The 20331-nt window shown below is 42.5% G+C and overlaps 2 protein-coding genes across 3 annotated transcripts; both read left to right on the top strand.

The window, feature by feature from the left end:
- The first annotated feature begins 738 nt into the window (after window positions 1-738).
- LOC136422123 (probable serine/threonine-protein kinase clkA) lies at window positions 739-2313 on the top strand. Its single transcript, XM_066409770.1, has 2 exons — window positions 739-824; window positions 1397-2313. Exons 1-2 carry the CDS (start codon window positions 739-741, stop codon window positions 2193-2195), a joined length of 885 nt encoding a protein of 294 aa, XP_066265867.1. The 3' UTR covers window positions 2196-2313.
- Window positions 2314-2597: 284 nt separating this feature from the next.
- On the top strand, window positions 2598-16318 carry LOC136421595 (mucin-2-like). Of its 2 annotated transcripts, XM_066409034.1 has the most exons (3): window positions 2598-3016; window positions 5741-14978; window positions 15464-16318. In XM_066409034.1, exons 1-3 carry the CDS (start codon window positions 2647-2649, stop codon window positions 15675-15677), a joined length of 9822 nt encoding a protein of 3273 aa, XP_066265131.1. In that variant the 5' UTR covers window positions 2598-2646; the 3' UTR covers window positions 15678-16318. The 2 variants fall into 2 exon arrangements, with proteins under 2 accessions (XP_066265131.1, XP_066265130.1); XM_066409033.1 differs by having other exon boundaries at window positions 2598-14978.
- Window positions 16319-20331: the final 4013 nt, after the last annotated feature.

Below are 20331 nucleotides of genomic sequence, written 5' to 3'. Positions count from 1 at the left end.
TGTGCGTGTGTGTGTCCATTCTTCTCAAAATCGGACCCTGCAGTTCCGAGAAAGCCGCTGGGGGGCCAAAACCCGTACCACTCTGTTACAAGAGCTATCTAACGTAACCACTCAAAAACTATTACAATGAGAGCCTAAGATGTAAAAAACGACGTTCCGCTGCAGTACCATGGAAAGCTGCTAGGAACTGTGTTTTTCCGGCCCCTACTCACCAGCTAATGATAGTAAGGAATTATCCACAGAGCATGTGTAGTTATGATGTATTCTAACCTGCTGATATACAAACTGCACAAATAACTATACCAAAAACATAGCGAAGGCAATGAAGGTTATGGATACAACCGTCTTCTCCTCTTGGCCCAGGCTTGATGAAAGTTGTACCCCCCCCCCCCCTGAAAAGCAACCTACCTCTGATTTCATTTCTGTCTTGTTGGAAAACAACCTCTATTCCAATGCTTTTTGTTAAGAAATTGTGGCTATTGCTTTTTCTAACCTCACGTATATTTACCATTAGGTTCACCAGCCGACGACATTTTCTCAACAAGAACTCCGCAACATGAATGTCAATTAAAGGAAAACCCAAAAAGCGAATGTGTTAGAAAACATGTCTTCGTCCTTCTGTCGGTGTCCTTGTTGCAACAACCGTTTTGTCGAAATGCCCGCATAATGAGCGTGTTGTCTGCCATTTCTGTATTTGCCCTTTTAGTACTTGTCCTGATACAAATAGAACACACAACTATGGGACTCGTAACAGACTCCGTGCCAGTCCTGTCCGGGGAAGGACGAGACGGACAACAGCCCTCCATCGGACAAATGGAGGTCGAGCAAAACAGAACCGACATCATAAATATTCTGCATAGAATCGTTTTGCAAACCGAAGAAGTTAGGAATCAGTCTATAGCAAGCACATCATTCCCCACAACAGCTGACGACAATAGAGTGCTAAGCAAGCAAATAACACTTAACAAGGGAAAGAGTATATTAGAAAGAAAAACGGACTCTTCGAAAATGTCTAAGGATTATATTAGGGGGCAGCGAAGCATAAACGAAAAGTTAAATGAGCAAATTCGGGTTCGGGTTCAAAGAACAAGTGAAAATATTATGCAAATCCGAAAGCATCTTCAACTGTCACAAACACCCGTAACTCCGTATGATTCAACAACTGTGGAAACAACAGCCCAACCAACAACTATGGAAACAACAGCCCTAACAACAACTATGGAAACAACAGCCCCACCAACAACAACTATGGTAACAACAGCCTCACCAACAACTATGGAAACAACAGCACCGCCAACAACTATAGAAACAACAGCCCCACCAACAACTATGGTAACAACAGCCCCAATAACAACTATGGAAACAACAGCACCGCCAACAACTATTGAAACAACAGCCCCAACAAGAACTATGATCACATCAGTCCAACAAACTACAGCGCCACCAACAACTATCGAAACATCAGTCCCACCAGCAACCATGGAAACAGCAGCCCCACCTACAACTATGGAAACAACAACACCGCCAACAGCTATGGAAACAACAGCAACTATGGAAACAACAGTACCGCCAACAACTATGGAAACAACAGCCCCACCAACAACTATGATAACAACAGCCCCACCAACAACTATGGAAACAACAGCCCCACCAACAACTATGGTAACAACAGCCCCACCAACAACTATGGAAACAACAGCCCCACCAACAACTATGGAAACAACAGCACCGCCAACAACTATGGAAACAACAGCCCCAATAACAACTATGGAAACAACAGCACTGCCAACAACTATAGAAACAACAGCACCACCAACAACTATGGAAACAACAACACCGCCAACAGCTATGGAAACAACAGCAACTATGGAAACAACAGTACCGCCAACAACTATGGAAACAACAGCCCCACCAACAACTATGGAAACAACAGCACCGCCAACAACTATGGAAACAACAGCCGCATCAACAACTATGGAAACAAAAGTTCCACCAACAACTACGGAAACAACAGCACTACCAACAACTACGGAAACAACAGTCACACCAACAACTATGGAAACAACAGCCCCATCAACAACTATGGAGACAACAGTTCCACCAACAACTACGGAAACAACAGCACTACCAACAACTACGGAAACAACAGTCACACCAACAACTATGGAAACAACAGCCCCACCAAAATATATTGAAACAACCGCCCCACCAACAACTATGGTAACAACAGCCCCAACAAGAACTATGATCACATCAGTCCAACAAACTACAGCGCCACCAACAACTATCGAAACATCAGTCCCACCAGCAACCATGGAAACAGCAGCCCCACCTACAACTATGGAAACAACAGCACCGCCAACAACTATGGAAATAACAGCTCCACCGACAACTATGGGATCAACAGTTCCACCAACAACTACGGAAACAACAGCACTACCAACAGCTACGGAAACAACAGTCCCACCAACAACTATGGAAACAACAGCCCTTACAACAACTATGGAAACAATAGCCCCACCAAAATCTATTAAAACAACCGCCCCACCAACAACTATGGAAACAACAGCCCCAACAAGAACTATGATCACATCACAAACTACAGCGCCACCAACAACTATCGAAACATCAGTCCCACCAGCAACCATGGAAACAGCAGCCCCACCTACAACTATGGAAACAACAGCACCGCCAACAACTATAGAAACAACAGCACCACCAACAACTATGGAAACAACAGCACCGCCAACAACTATGGAAACAACAGCCAAAACGACGCTGTTTACAACCTACGATGGCACTGCTACATCAATAGTATCAACCACAAGTGAAACAAATGAAGAAACAACCGTGCCTTCATCAACGATAATGACGACTGGCGAAACCTCAGCAGTGTCAACGCAACAGACATCTTCACCTCAGAAAACAGAATTTACATCTGCACAAACAACTGCCTTTTCAACAACGCTACCTGCAACCGAGGGAGTCACTACGACACCAGCCTTATCAACTACAGGTAAGACAACTAAAAAATCAACTAAGGAAAGCTCAGTGATGTCAACGCAACAGACTTTTACCCCTCAAACAACACAATACACATTTGAACAAACTACCACCCCTCCAACTACGCTACTTACAACAGAAAATACAATGTCTCAGTCAACGTTGATGACGAGTAAGGAAACCTCAGGCGAGTCAACTCAACATACATCTACACCTCAAATTACAGAACTTACGTCCAAACAAGCAACTGCCTTTCCAACCACCCTACTAACAACCGACGAAGCAGCCGCTACACCAATACTATCAACCACTGGTGAGACAACTGAAGATACAACTTTGCCTACAACAACATTAATGACGACTAAGGGAACCTCAGCCCTGTCAACCCTGCAAACATCTACACCTCAGACAACAGAATTTACACCTGAACAAACTACCGCGTTTCCTTCTACGATATTTAAAACCGAGGAGACACCCATGTCACCAACAACGTCAGCGACGACGGAGGAAATCTCGGTCGTTTCAACTCAACAGGCATTCACACCTCAAAGAACACAATATACATTTGAACAAACTACTGTCTCGCCAGCCACGCCACTTACAGCGAAAGAAGCCACAGCAACATCTACACTATCCACAGGTGACACAACTGCGGATACACCCATGTCTCAATCGACAGGTGAAACCTCGGTCGTACCAACCCATCAGACATCTACACCTCAAACAGCAAAATTTACATCTGCACAAACTATTGTCCCAACTACGCTACTTACAACCACTGCTACGCCAATAGTATCAACTACAAGTGAAAAAACTGAAAAAATAACCATGCATGAATCAACGCAAATGTTAACTCAACAGACATCTACACCTCAAACAACACAATATACACTCGAACAAACGACTGCCTTGCCAACTACGCCACTTACAACGACGCTATCATCGGCAGGTAAGACAAGCAAAGTAAATACAATGTCTCAGTCAACGTTAATGACGACTAGGGACAGCTCAGTCATGTCAACCCAGCAGCCATCTACACCTCAAACAACTCAAACAACAGCATTTACATCTGCACCAACAACTGTTTCTCCAACCACGCTCCATACAACCGACGAAGCCACTGCTACACCAATACTATCAACCACGGGTAAGACAACTGAAGAAATAACCATACCTCCATCAACGCAAGTGACGACTGATGAAACCTCGGTTGTGTCAACTCATCACACAAATACACCTCAACCCACAGAAATAACGTCGAAACAAACAACTGCCTTTCCAACTACACTACTTAAAACAGACGAATCCCCTACTACACCGATGGTATCGACAATTAAAGAACTAACCATGCCTTCATCAACGCAAGTGATTACTGACGAACCCGCAGCACTGTCAACTCAACTAACATCATCACTTCAAACAACACAATATACATCTGCACAAACCACTGTTACACCAACTTCCCTGCTCCTGACCAAAGAAGCCACTGATACAACACTATCAACCACAGGTGATACAACTGAAGAGACAACTAAGCCTCAATCAACGCAAGTGTCATTTCAACAAGAATCTAAACCTCAAACAACACAATATTCATTTGAACAGACTACTGATCCACCAACTACGCCGCTTACGACCAAAACAGCCACCGCTACAACAACGCTATCAGCAACCACTGGTGATACAATTGAAGAAACAACCATTCATCAATCAACACAAGTCTCAACTCAACAGACATCCAAACCTCAAAGAACACAATATACATCTGCACAAACCACTGTTACGCCAACTACGCCGCTTACGACCAAAGAAGCCACAGCTACATCTACACTATATACCACAGGTGACAAAATTGCGGATACAACCATGTTTCAATCAACGCAAGTGACGACCGGTGAAACCTCGGTAGTGCCAGCTAAACAGACAGCTACATCTCAAACAGAAGAATTTACATATGAACAAATTACTGCCTTTCCAACTACACTATTTACAACCGAGGAAACATCCATGCCACCATCAACGTCAGTGATGACTGAAGAAACCTCGACCCAGTCAATGCAACAGACACCTACACCTCGTACAACACAATATACATCTGCACAAACACCTGTTCCTTCAACCACGCTACGTACAACCAACGGAGCCACTACTACACCAATACTATCAACTACAGGTGAAACAACTGAAAATACAACCATGCTTCAATCAACGTTAATGACGACTGAGGAAACCTTGGTCCTGTCAACTCAACAGACATCTACACCTCAAGCCACAGAATTTACGTCGAAACTAACAACTGCCTTTCAAACTACACTACTTAAAACCAACGCCTTTGCTACACCACTACTATCAACCACAGATAAAACACATGAAGAAACAACCATGCCTCCATCGACGATAATGACGACTGTTGAAACCTTGTCCGAGTCAACCCAAAAGAAATTTACACCTCAGATAACAGAACTTACATCTGCACAAACACCTGTCCCTGCAACGACGATCCTTACAACCGAGATAGACACTGTAACACCAATACTATCAGCCGCAGGCAAAACAACTGAAGATACAACGATGCTTCAATCAACTATGATAACGACTGGTGAAACTTCGGTCTTGCAAACTCAACAGTCATCTACACCTCAAGCAACACAATATACATTGGAACAAACCACTGTCTCTACAACGACGATAAGCACAACAGAGGAATCCATCGTTTCATCTATTCTGTCTTCTACAGGTATAACAACCAAAAACACAGCACTGCCTCAGGCAACGTTAAAACCTACTGGACCTCAGACATCAGGATACACATCAAAGGCCCCACCAACTTCCCAAGAAGCTACATCAACAACAAGAGTAACAACCCAGATAACAACAATGGCCTCTTCAACTACCCAAGAAGCTACGTCAACTACAAGAGAAACAACTGAGAAAACAACAATGGCCCAACCAACTACACAAGAAGCTGATATTACATCAGCAATAAGAGAAACAGCAGAGAAAACAACACAAGCCCCACCAACTACACAAGAAGCCACTATTACATCAACAACAGGAAAGACAACAAAGAAAACAACAATGGCCCCACCAACTACACAAGAAGCTACTATTACATCGACTTCAAGAGAAACAGCCGAGAAAACTACAATGGCCCCATCAACTACACAAGAATCTTCTATTACATCAAATACAAGAGTAACAACCGAGAAAACAACAATGGCCCCACCAACTACCCAAGAAGCAACTATTACATCAACAACAGGAAAAACAGCAGAGAAAACAGCAATGGCACAATCAACTACAAAGGAAGCTTCTATTACATCGACTACAAGAAAAACAACCGAGAAAACAACAATGGCCCCACCAACTACTCAAGAAGCTACATCAACAACAAGAGAAACAACCAAGAAAACAACAATGGCCCCACCAACTACCCAAGAAGCTACATCAACAACAAGAGAAACAACCGAGAAAACAACAATGGCCCCACCAACTACTCAAGAAGCTACATCAACAACAAGAGAAACAACCCAGAAAACAACAATGGCCCCACCAACTACCCAAGAAGCTACATCAACAACAAGAGAAACAACCGAGAAAACAACAATGGCCCCACCAACTACCCAAGAAGCTACATCAACAAAAAGAGAAACAACCGAGAAAACAACAATGGCCCCACCAACTACTCAAGAAGCTACATCAACAACAAGAGAAACAACCAAGAAAACAACAATGGCCCCACCAACTACCCAAGAAGCTACATCAACAACAAGAGAAACAACCGAGAAAACAACAATGGCCCCACCAACTACTCAAGAAGCTACATCAACAACAAGAGAAACAACCCAGAAAACAACAATGGCCTCTTCAACTACCCAAGAAGCTACATCAACTACAAGCGAAACAACTGAGAAAACAGCCATGCTTACACCAACGACACAAGAAGCTACTATTACAGCAACAACAAGAAAAACAACCGAGAAAACAACAATGGCCCCATCAACTACTCAACAGGCTTCTATTACATCGATGGCAAAAGAAACAACCGAGAAAAAAACAATGGCCCCACCAACTACCCAAGAAACTACTATTGCATCAACTAGAGGAGAAACAACGCAGAAAACAACAAAGGCCCCACCAACTACACAAGAAGCCACTATTATATCAACAACAATGGAAAGAACCGAGAAAACAACAATGGCCCCACCAACTACCCAAGAAGCTACGATTTCATCAACTACAGGAGAAACAACCCAGAAAACAACAAAGGCCCCACCAACTACACAAGAAGCCACTATTACATCAACAACAATAGAAACAAACGAGAAAAAAACAATGGCCCCACCAACTACCCAAGATGCCACTATTACATCAACTACAAGAGAGACAACGTTAAAAACAACCATGGCCTCACCAACTACCCAAGAAGCCACTAGTACATCAACTACAAGAGAGACAACGCTTAAAACAACCATGGCCTCACCAACTACCCAAGAAGCCACTATTACATCAACAACAGGAAAAACAGCAGAGAAAACAACAATGGCCCCATCAACTACAAAGGAAGCTACTATTACATCATCTACAAGAAAAACGGCCGAGAAAACTACAATTGCCCAAACAACTACACAGGAAGCTACTATTACATCAACAACAAGAGAGACAACCGAGAAAACAACAATAGCCCCACCAACTACACAGGAAGCTACATCAACAACAAGAGAATCAACCCAGAAAACAATAATGGCCCCAACAACTACCCAAGAAGCAACTATTACATCAACAACAAGAGAGACAACGCAGAAAACAACAATGGCCCCACCAACTAGACAGGAAGCTACATCAACAACTAGAGAAATAACCGAGAAAACAACAATGGCCCTAACAACTACACAGGAAGTTTCATCAACTACAAGAAATACAGCCGAGAAAACCACAATGGACCCACCAACTACACAAGAAGCTACTATTACATCAACAACAAGAGAAACAACCCAGAAAACAACAATGGTCCCGCCAACTACCCAAGAAGCCACTATTACATCAACTACAAGAGAAACAACCCAGAAAACAACAAAGGCCCCACCAACTACCCAAGAAGCTACATCAACAACAAGAGAAACAACCGAGAAAACAGCCATGCTTCCATCAACTACACAAGAAGCTACTATCACATCAACAACAACAGAATCGGCCGAGAAAACAACACTAGCCCCACCAACTACACAAGAAGCTATTAATACATCGCCTACAAGAGAAACAACCGAGAAAACAACAATGGCCCCACCAAGTACCCAAGAAGCTACATCACTAACAAGAGAAACAACGCAGAAAACAACAATGGCCCCACCAACAACCCAAGACGCTACATCAATAACAAGACAAACAACGCAGAAAACAACAATGGTCATACCAACAACACAGGAAGCTACATCACCAATTAGACAAACAACGCAGAAAACAATAATGGCCCCACCAACAACACAGGACGCTACTGCTACATCAACTATAAGAGATACAACCGTGATTACAACAATGGCCCAATCAACTACCCAAGAAGCTACTATTACATCAACAACAAGCAAAGCAAATGACAAAACAACAATGGTGCCACCAACTACACAAGAAGATACTATTACATCAGCCACAAGAGACACGACCGAGAAAACAACAATGGCCCCACCGACTACACAGGAAGCAACTATTACACCATCAAAAAGACAAACCACAGATAAAACAATAACGGCCCCAACAACTACACAAGAAGCTACTATTACATCAATTACAAGAAATACAACCGAGAAAACAACAATTGCCCCACCAACTACACCAGAAGCTACTATTACATCAAATACAAGAGAAACAACCGAGAAAACAACCATGATTCCAGCAACGTCAATATCGATAGATTATTCAACGCAACAGGAAACAGCTCAGACAACATCTCAACAAATCACTCCCCCTCCATCTACAATAGCTACTACAGAGGACGTTTCTGCTAAATCGAAAGAAGTGTCGACTCGCACACCACATACAACACCCCAACCAACATCTCCAGAAACGACAGCTCCACCAACAACTCTGGAAACTACACACCCATCAACAACCATAGAAACAACGGCCCCAGCGGCAACTAACGAAACAACAGCCCAACGAAAAACTATAAAAGCAACAGCACCGCCAACAACTGTGGAAACAACAGCCCCACCAACAACTATGGTACAGACAGCCCCACCAACAACTATGGTAACGACAGCCCCAACAACAGGTATGAGAACAACAGCCCCAACAACAACTATAGTCAAAACAGCAGAGCCAACAATAATCGTAACAAGAGCCCCGGAAACAAGTATTTTAACAACAGTCCCACCAACAACTTTGATAACGACAGCCCCACCAACTACTATGGTAACAACAGCACCACCAACAACTTTCGTAACAACAGCCCCACCAACAACTATGGAAATAACAGCCCCACCAACAACTATCGTAACAACAGCACCGCCAACAACTATCGTAACAACAGCCCCACAAACAACTATGGAAACAACAGCACGAAAGACAACTACGGAAACAACAGCCCCATCAACCACTATGAGAACAACAGCCCCAACAACAACTACGGTCAAAACAGCAGAGCCAACAATAATGGTAACAAGAGCCCCAAAAACAAGTATTTTAACAACAGTCCCACCAACAACTTTGATAACGACAGCCCCATCAACTACTATGGTAACAACAGCACCACCAACAACTTTCGTAACAACAGCCTCACCAACAACTATGGAAAGAACCAGCCCAATATCTCCTATAAAAACAACAGCCCCACCAACAACTGACGTAACAACAACAGCCCGACCAACAACTCTAATAACAACCTCCCGACCAACAACTATGGTGACACCATCAACAATTGTCGTAACAACAGCCCCACCAACAACTATCGAAGCAAAAACCCCACCAACAACTGTCGAATCAAGAGCACTACCAACAACTAAGGAAACAGCAGTCCCACCAGCAACTCTGAAAACAACAGCCCAACCAACCACTATCCTATCAACGGCCCTACCAACATCTATTGAAACAACCGCCCCACCAACAGCTGTTGTAACAACAGTCCAACCAACAACTACGGAAACAACAGCCCCACCAAACACTATCGTATCAACAGAACTACCAACAACTGTTGGAACAACAGCACCACCAACAACTATGGAAATAACAGCCCCACCAACAACTATCGTAACAACAGCACCGCCAACAACTATCGTAACAACAGCCCCACCAACAACTATGGAAACAACAGCACGACCAACAACTACGGAAACAACAGCCCCACCAACCACTATGAAAGCAAGAGCCCCACAGACAACTTTAAAAACAACAGAACCGCCAACAACTTTGGAAACAACAGCCCCGCCAACAACTATCGTAACAACAGCACCGCAAACAACTATCGTAACATCAGCACCGCCAACAACTATGGAAACAACAGCCCCACCAACAACTATGGAAACAACAGCAATACCAACAACTATGGAGACAACAGTCCAAACGACAACTATGTACACAACAGCCCTAACAACAACCATGGAAATAGCAGCCCCATCGGCAACTGTCGTAACAGCCCCACTACCAACAACTAGGGAAACTAAAGTCCTACCAACAAATATAAAAACAACAGCCCCACTAACAACTATAGTAACAACAGCACCACCAACAACTATCGTATCAATTGCCCCACCAACATCTATTGAATCAACCGCCCCACCAACAACTGCGGTAACAACAGTTCCACCGACAACTTTGGAAACAACAGCCCCACCAACAACTATTGAAAGAACAGTTCCACAAACAGCTATGGTAAAAACAGTCCCACCAACAACTGTCGTAACAATAGCACCGCCAACAACTGTCGTAACAACACCACTACTAACCACTACGGAAACAATAGTCCCACCAACAACTATTGTAACAACAGCCCAACAAACAACTATGGTAACAACAGCACCTCGAACAACTATCGTAACGACAAAACTACCTACAACTAAGGAAACAACAGTCCAACCAACAGCTATGGAAACAACAGCCCCATCAAAATCTATGGTAACAACAGCCCCAGGAACAACTATCGTAACAACAGTCCAACCAACAACTATTGTAACAAAAGCTCCACCAAGAACTATGGAAACAACATCCCCACAGACAACTTTAGAAAAAACAGCCCCACAGACAACTTTGGAAAAAGCAGCCCCTCCAACAACTATGAAAAGAACAGCACGACCAACAACTACGGAAACAACAGCCCCACCAACCAATATGAAAGCAAGAGCCACACAGACAACTGTAAAAACAACAGAACAGCCAACAACTTTGGAAATAACAGCCCCACCAACAACAATCGTAACAACAGCACCGCAAACAACTATCGTAACAACACCACTACCAACAACTAAGGAGACAACAGTCCCAACGACAACAATGGACACAACAGCCCTAACAACAACCGTGGAAACAGCAGCCCCACCGACAACTATGGAAGCATCAGTTACACCATCAGCTGTCGTAACAGCAGCACTACCAACAACTAGGGAAACTAAAGTCCCACCAACAACTATGAAAACAACAGCCCCACTAACAACTATGGTAACAGCAGCACCACCAACCACTATCGTAACAACAGCTCCAACAACAACTTTCGTAACAACAGCTCCACCAACAACTATGGAAACAACAGTCCCACCAACAACTATGGAAACAACAGTCCCACCAACAACTATGGAAACAACAGTCCCACCAACAACTATGGAAACAACAGCTCCGCCAACAACTATCGTAACAACAGCCCGACCAACAACTGTCTTAACAACAGCACTACCAAGATCTATGGAAACAACAGTCCCACCAACAACTATGAAAACAACAGCCCCACCAACAACTACGGAAACAACAGTTCCCCCAACAACTTTGGAAACAACAGCCCCACAAACAACTTTAGGAACATCAGCCCCACAAACAACTATAGTAACAAAAGCCCCGCCAACAATTATCGAAACAAAAGCACCGTCAACAAACATCTTAACAACAGCACTACCAACAACTACGGAAAGAACAGTCCCGCCAACAACTATGAAAACAATAGCCCCCCAGACAACTTTAGAGACAACAGCACTGCCAACAACTATTGAAACAACAGCTCCAACAACAACTGTCGTAACAACAGCCTCACTATCAACTATCGTAACAACAGCCCCACCAACGACTACGGAAACAACAGTCCCACCAACAGCTATCGTGACAACAGCCTCACCTACAACTGTCGTAACAACAGCCCCACTAATAACTATGGTAACAACAGCCCCACCAACAACTATCGTAACAACAGCCCCACCAACAACTATCGTAACAACAGCCCCACCTACAACTGTGGTAACTACAGCCCCACCAACAACTACGATAACGACAGCCCCGGCAACAACTGTCGTAACAACAGCACTACCAACAACTAAGGAAATAACAGTCCCACCAACCACTGAGGAAACAACATCCCCACCAACAACTATGGTAACAAAAGCATCACCAACGACTACGGAAACAAAAGCACCACCAACTACTATCGTAACAACAGCACCACTAACAACTATGGTAACAACAGCCCCACCAACAACTATCGTAACAACAGCCCCACCAACAACTATCGTAACAACAGCACTACCAACAACTAAGGAAACGATAATCCCACCAACCACTATGAAAACAACAGCCCCACCAACAACTATGGTAGCAAAAGCCCCACCAACGACTACGGAAACAACAGTCCCACCAACAACTATCGTAACAACAGCCCCACCTACAACTGTGGTAACAACAGCACCACCAACAACCCTGGTAGCTACAGCCCCACCAACAATTCACGTAACTATCGCCCCACCAACAACTATGGTAACAACAGCCCCACCGACAACTATCGTAACAACAGCCACACCAACAACTCCGGTAACTACCGCCCCACCAACAACTCCGGTAACTACCGCCCCACACACAACTATGGTAACAACAGCCCCACCGACAACTATCGTAACAACAGCCACACCAACAACTATCGTAACAACAGCTCCACCAACAACTCTGGTAATTACCGCCCCACCAACAACTATGGTAACAACAGCCCAACCAACAACTGTTGTAAGAACAGCCCCACCAACAACTATCGTAACAACAGCACTACCAACAACTAAGAAAACAATAGTCCCAACAACAACTATGGAATCAACAACCCCACCAACAACTATCATAACAACAGCCCCACCAACAACTATCGTAACAACAGCCCAACCAACCACTATGAAAACAACAGCCCTACCAACCACTATTGTAACAACAGCCCGACCAACCACTATGGTAACAACAGCATCGTCAACAACTATCATAACGACAGCCCCACCAACAACGTTAGAAACATCAGCACCTTCAACAACTATGGAAACAACAGCACCGCTAACAACTTTGGTAACAACAGCCACACCAACAACTATCGTAACATCAGCCACACCAACAAATCTGGTAACTACCGCCCCAGCAACAACTGTTGTAACAACAGCACTACCAACAACTAAGGAAACAATAGTCCCAACAACAAGTATGGAAACAACAGCCCCACAAACAACTATCGTAACAACAGCACTACCAACAACTAAGGAAACAACAGTTCCACCGACAACTATGGTAACAACAGCCCCACCAACCACTATGAAAACAACAGTCCCACCAACCACTAGTAAAAGAACAGCCCCACCAACTAATATGGTAACAACATCCCCACTAACCACTATGGTAACAACAGCACCGTCAACAACTATCGTAACAACAGCCCCACCAACAACATTAGAAACAAAAGCACCTTCAACAAGTACGGAAATAACAGCACCGCTAACAACTATGGTAACAACAGCACCACCAACAACTAAGGAAACAACAGCCTCACCAACCACTATGGAAACAACATCCCCACCAACAACTATCGTAACGACATTCCCACAAACAACGTTAGAAGCAACAGCACCTTCAACAACTACGGAAACAACAGCCCCACCAACCACTATGGTAACAACAGCCCCACCAACAAGTTTGGAAACAACATCCCCACCAACAACGTTAGAAACAACAGCACCTTCAACAACTACGGAAACAACAGCACTGCCAACAACTATATTAACATTAGCACCGCCAACAACTATCGTAACAACAGCCCCACCAACATCTCTGGTAACAACAGCCCCACCAACAACTATCATAACAACGTCCCCACCAACAACTGTGGTAACAACAGCCCCTCCAACAAGTATGGAAACAACAGCCTCACCACCGACATCAGCTATGCCTAATTTCACTTCTTCTGCAATGACTTCATCATCTTCAGTGAGCAGAACTACTTCGAATTTGACAGAAAGCACTTCTTTAGATTCTCCCATATCCACCCAGGCAGTCTTACCTGTTTCCGATAACCTCACTGTCTTCACTACCACCGTGCGAAATGAAACCAACACATATTTGACAACAACAGCACCACAGCCGTCATTTACAGCTGAGACGACCTCGTCTAGACCTAGCACATTGCCACAGACATCAACACCGGGCCGTATTGTCACACAGAAGCGTCATGGAACCAACACTTATTTCACAACAACAACAACAACAACAACAACAGCACCAGAGCAGTCCCTTTCAGCTGAGACGACGTCTTCTAGACCCAGTACATTGCCACGGACATCAACAATATTCCATAATGTCACAAAGGGAAGTGCAGATCCCGCAAACAACATTCCTGCAATAGCAGCAGGAGCAGTCGTTGGTGCTGGAGTGCTGATTACACTCATCGTGCTGGCAATCTTATTTCTCCTTCTGCCTTTTCTGAAGGCACGTCCTATATCTATGGACATATACGGCGACGAAGAACAGCCCAAGCCTAAAGCAAAGTACGTTTAATCCTTCAAATGTTTGTTTGTTTGTTTGTCTGTTTTTTGTGTTTTTTTGTTTGCTTGTATTGCACACCCGGTAAACTGTCTCGTAGCGTAACATATCAGGTTTGTACTGTACAGCTTGTTTGTCTGTTTGTTTGTTTGTTTGTTACTGAACAGTACAAGCTGCATAAACAGATTCATTTGACCCACTCAAACAAGGAAGTACCGCTACTAACACGTGGTGTTATTTTGTATGTTCTCGATATGTGACTCTCCTCAATCACCTTTTTGCAATGCTATTTGTCACCTCTGCCCATGGCAAAGTATTTTAAGATCTAGAAAGTAGGCGCCTGTAAGCCTTTTATTAGTTAACCCAGCCCGTTTTAGTTCCTTGTACTTACTTTATTTGGTCTTTCATTAGCGCTTTGTACATGAACACAGAGTCACTAATATACAACAGTTGACTTCATTTGTCTTTGTATTTGTGCTCCTAACCACAGGAGAAAGAGACCAAGAAGACCGTTTACTCCACCGCCTGTGTTAGCGGAACTCTACAAGGACCAGGCCAACATTTTCACCCACCACGGCGGAGGGGTCTTCTTTCCCAACAAATACAATGATCCAAAGCAAATGAAAGGGCTCTATCAAGTAGACTCGCACTTTAAAGGAAGTCCGGTCACGGTTACTATCCCTGTCTTCAACACAACGTCGTGACGTTTGCTTTTGTTATATTGTTAGTAACGCCACACCATGAATAAAAAAGTCCATGGAAAGCTCCACTAACATTACTAAAAGAAGAAAGGGAGAGAAAGAGTCGGTGACTGATGGAGATCACTGGTTACTCATTTGAAGCAAAACGAACCAGCCGTGATTTAAAGTCACCTTCCATTTCTTTTATTAGACAGATGCACATCATCTTCCAGTTGCCGAAGTGGTTGATCGTGGTTACGAACGCGTAGATGCTGCGACTCCACTATTCCCTGTGTACGACTGGCGATGAGACCCAATTTGCTTGGAGCAACAATTGCTGTCACCGCGCCTGAAAAGTTGTGGACTTGATGACTAAAACTTTTGTCACATGGTCGTCTACAGGAGGGTATAAAATTTGGTGATGAAATCTTTATCATGCAAAACCCTATGTCTATTAGAGGCAAGGATTTTCCTGTGGGGAGCTTCTGTCAATATGCCATTTAAAAACAAAACATGTATACTTGTCAACCAGGGTAACGTTTGAAGACGTGGTGTTCAAATCAATGTTTCAGCCGGCCATATGTTCATATTTCATACAGATATATTTTCAAATTGTATTTTCTATTTGTACCGTATTAGTGTGGATTAAACAAATTTGTACCCTATCCGTCTTTTTTTTTGTCTGGGCCATTGTCATCCCACAATTGCCTCGTCCTTCAAAACAACCGAACCGAACTTACGCGCGGTTCTTACCAGAAGCCAGAACACACAATCAATTATTTTTATTGTATACTTTGAATAGCAGGTAACAACGTTATTCCATGACATTTCAGATGTGAGCAGAAATCATTATAATGTAGAATGAGTGCACAACAAGGTTCTTATTCTCAACCAAGATATATATACAACTATCACAGCGACCGGTTCTGTTCTATTTCGCACAGCAGCTAGGTGTAGATGACAACGAATGCGGTCCCGTTTAAAGTATTGTGATATATACAGGCATAATATTGTTCAGTAGCAAGAAACATAGAATGTTGCAAGCCGAAAGAAGCCAATCGACTACGGCTAAGCATATAAGTTAGATTAACGTTCCGAAAGGGTAATTTTCGTGTTCTAGGGTTGCCTCCTCATCAGGTTCAAGGTCAGTGAGGACGTTTCTTATGTTCTGCACAAGGTCATATCTCCATCCGTGTGTGACCGTCAGCAGCCGTTAGGCCTGCAGAAAGAAGAAATAGAATGACATGTCGATAGGAACAATAAGGCCGTTCATGATTCCGAGTACGCATGCGCAAGGTCAACGGTGAGGTCCCCTGACTTGAAAGCAGACCATTGTCTTGATTTGCATAACAATGTTTAATGTAATGTTAATGTGTCAGAGGCCTTCACCCTTGACATATTACCCAGAATGCATGTCTGCGCATGCGTTCTTTGCGTCGTAAACATGGTGTCAATCAACACGGGTGGTGCAATGAAATGCTGCGCGAAAACGAGGCTCCACGCAGGGGTTTCGCAATGGACGGCGGGTACCCGGAAGTGGTGCGCGCGGTATATTTAAATCGGGGAGGATTTTGGTAGCGGTAAACATGATCTTATGTCGGGATCCGGAGTCTTCTGCGTTACTATTAGGTGGATACTACTTTTGACGCTACTGAATAGCCCTTTTTGCTAATATAAATGATCTTGCAGAATGATATACTATAGGCTTGGGAGCTTTTTTATATGCTACAGTATATAGAAATTAATCCATTAACCTTCATTACTACCAAGGGGGTTAAAATTACAAAATAAGATAATAGATCTTACTTCAAAGGACTATTCCATAACAAAATCAAATTCAAAGTGCAGAAAAAGAATAAGCTCAATTACTTAAAGTAAGTCAGAAAAGTAGAAAAACACTGTCGTTTGTCTGTATGGTACACCTTTGTTGAAATTCAGATCACATTCACTGCCAATTCCAATAAAATAATAAAGAAACTAATTAAAATCTTGAATTTGCTATACAGTAAAGCAAAGTTTCAGTTGCAAGGTAACTTTTTGCTGTTGAACCTTAACATCTCTCTTGATAATCTTTCCCTTCATGTTCACAAAAAATACAAAGAACAGTTACTAGATGCTTTTTATATTAGTGACATGCTTATTGGTGACATAGTAAACTATGTGTTAGTCCAATAACACTACATGTATTCAGCATGATTTACATTTATCCAAAAAATCTTTAAAGCATTTTTGTTACTCTTGCCTCACCATAGTCGGGCAAAATCAGATGCAAAACAGATACAGACTTTTGCGTTTGTTAATCTTCAACAGGGAAAACACCTGAAAGTATTGTCATAAGCTTGCCGTTTAACACTGCACAAGGTTGGCACAAATTTAGACAAAACACACCAGCACTATCATAAAAAAAGACAGACCTTCAGCTCTGTAGAAAACTTATCTACATTGGCTGATTTCATACATCCTATGCATGTTGTAAAATTGGCACATAATTCATAAATTACTCCAACAATACTTACCAAAACAGCATTCTATTACAGGTAAATGCTTATACATTGAATTCTTGATGTCAGACATACAAGTTCAGTTGGGGTATGTGTCACAGACAAAATCAACAAACTGAACATATCAATGACTTTCATATAGATAACTTTTAAATACACTGGCCACAATAGTGCTTTAAAGTGCTATATACACAGTTTATCAATGGCTATAATCATAAATAGTTTTTTTTTTCCATTAAAGATAAACATCTTAGCAACAAGTTAATTGTCATAGTTAACTATAAGAAGGAAGAAAAAACACAAAGTTCTTAAAGTAACAGTCATAAAGGGTCTTTTTTTATATGCAGAACAGTACAAGGGGAAATATTCGCAGAGATTTATTTAGCGGTGTTCACCGTTGAAACTGCCATACAGGGTTTTTCTGTAAAATGGTGAATATTCTATGTGGATTTAAGTCTGCAGTGAAGAGGTCAATGTGAAAAACAGGAACATCAAAACAACTGCAAAAATTTCCCCTTTACAATATGTTTTCATAAAAATACATTGTGTATGGGACAACTTTACATCTTAACATATGATTAGCCAGAATTTTATGAACATCACAAAATCTATTAAAGAGGGTGCATCATCATATCCCACAATGTAAGAAGTCTTGAGTTGAACTTGCTTCCACAGCACTCAGCTCAGTTAAGTCAAACTCAGGACCCCCTTGCCATTTGGGCGTTGGCCACCTTAGCAACGCATGGATACAACCTTTAACCCTGAATATTCCAGATTTCCCCTATTTTTTGATAATTGCCCCCTCCCTGCCCAGTGTGAAAACATTACAGGAGGGGTGCCAGTGGACCAGGTGAGGTGATACCTGGCATCCTGTGGAGTGTGAAATGTTTGGCTGTCTGGGAACCGGTGCTGGATGTGTATTATAATTGACAAAGGATTCCCTGTGTCTACATGTATTAAATTTTCTGGTTTGTGTGATGCTTATATATCAACATTACTAGTCGATTGTTTTATCAAATGTGGCCATCTTCATTACATATAGCCTGACATAAAACCTATTATAGAGAATGATATAAAGGTGAACCTAATGAAACCTGAATCTATAGTCCAATAATCCCCCATGTTGTTCTGGGTGTTATGCCGGTTTGGTTTGTTTTGATGATCAATTTTTATTCCAGAACTTAGGGGAATAATACATTTATTATACCCAACTTTTGATATAGTTACCCCCCCCCCCCACACGCACAAACCCTCTTTTAGCTAAGTTAATTGGAAGATATTACTGATCATTACTACAGACAATGAGGTTTTATATAGAAAACCTATATAAACCTCCTTGCCATAGAGTAGATTTATTTCAGTGCTTTAGCACGTCTATCCTTTGTGCATCGGGGAGCAACAGACGATAAACCGGATAGTGCATGTGTAAGTGTAGTTAAATTGTTAAACCGATTACATTACATTCTGATGTTATCGTTGTTTCTTATCCCCACTTTTTTGAAATTAGAATTGGTCATTACATAATTCCTGCTGGATACCAGACTCTTTTCAGGACCACACAGGCTAGATCCTGCCGGCTTCAGAGCCAACCGTGCCTGCCGTGCACTGACATAGTTCTGATACTTTATTTTGACATTTGACCGCAAATGTTCTGAAGACAGTTGAAGGATAAATGCACAACACGCTCTCCACGGAAGAAATGATAGGACCCGCCAGGATGATGGATTTTATGCCACTCTCAAGTAATCCAAATTTGAATATCTTTTGATATCAATCAACTTGAAAAGAAAATCTGTAAGACCTGTTGAATGTTTGTCTAGTCAAGTTTGTCATGGATACACACCAAGCACATTATACACAATCATGTATCTTTTAGATCCCAGTCAGGGTCCCAGTCTTGTATAAGTGTCAGTAAAAGAACTTTGTTTTGTATGTAATGATGTTATAATTCTTACTTTATGCACCTATTTGTCACAGGTAGTTAATTTTTGTATGCAATGTTGTATCTCTTCTGTAATGTTGCTTTCAAGTATTGCTCCAATTTTATGATTATGTTGTGATTTTAACTTAATTTTGTTTTTGGTTGTAAAAATTGGAGGTGGTGAATAAAGTGCAACTCAGCAAGATTGTGAATTAAATAAAAAGAACTAAGAAACGTTAATGTGATTTGAATGGAG

The sequence above is a fragment of the Branchiostoma lanceolatum genome, chromosome 16 (genome assembly GCF_035083965.1).
Source record: "Branchiostoma lanceolatum isolate klBraLanc5 chromosome 16, klBraLanc5.hap2, whole genome shotgun sequence".
Classification (NCBI taxonomy): Eukaryota; Metazoa; Chordata; class Leptocardii; order Amphioxiformes; family Branchiostomatidae; genus Branchiostoma; species Branchiostoma lanceolatum.
This window is presented reverse-complemented; position numbering and strand designations above follow the sequence as displayed.

Coding starts and splice junctions, on each gene's coding strand:
- LOC136422123 (XM_066409770.1), top strand. CDS start 739: ATGGGACTCGTAACAGACTCCGTGCCAGTCCTGTCCGGGGAAGGACGA. Junction 825..1,396: donor ATCGGACAAATGGAGGTCGA/GCAAAACAGAAC, acceptor TTGAAACAACAG/CCCCAACAAGAACTATGATC.
- LOC136421595 (XM_066409033.1), top strand. CDS start 2,647: ATGGAAACAGCAGCCCCACCTACAACTATGGAAACAACAGCACCGCCA. Junction 14,979..15,463: donor CAGCCCAAGCCTAAAGCAAA/GTACGTTTAATC, acceptor TCCTAACCACAG/GAGAAAGAGACCAAGAAGAC.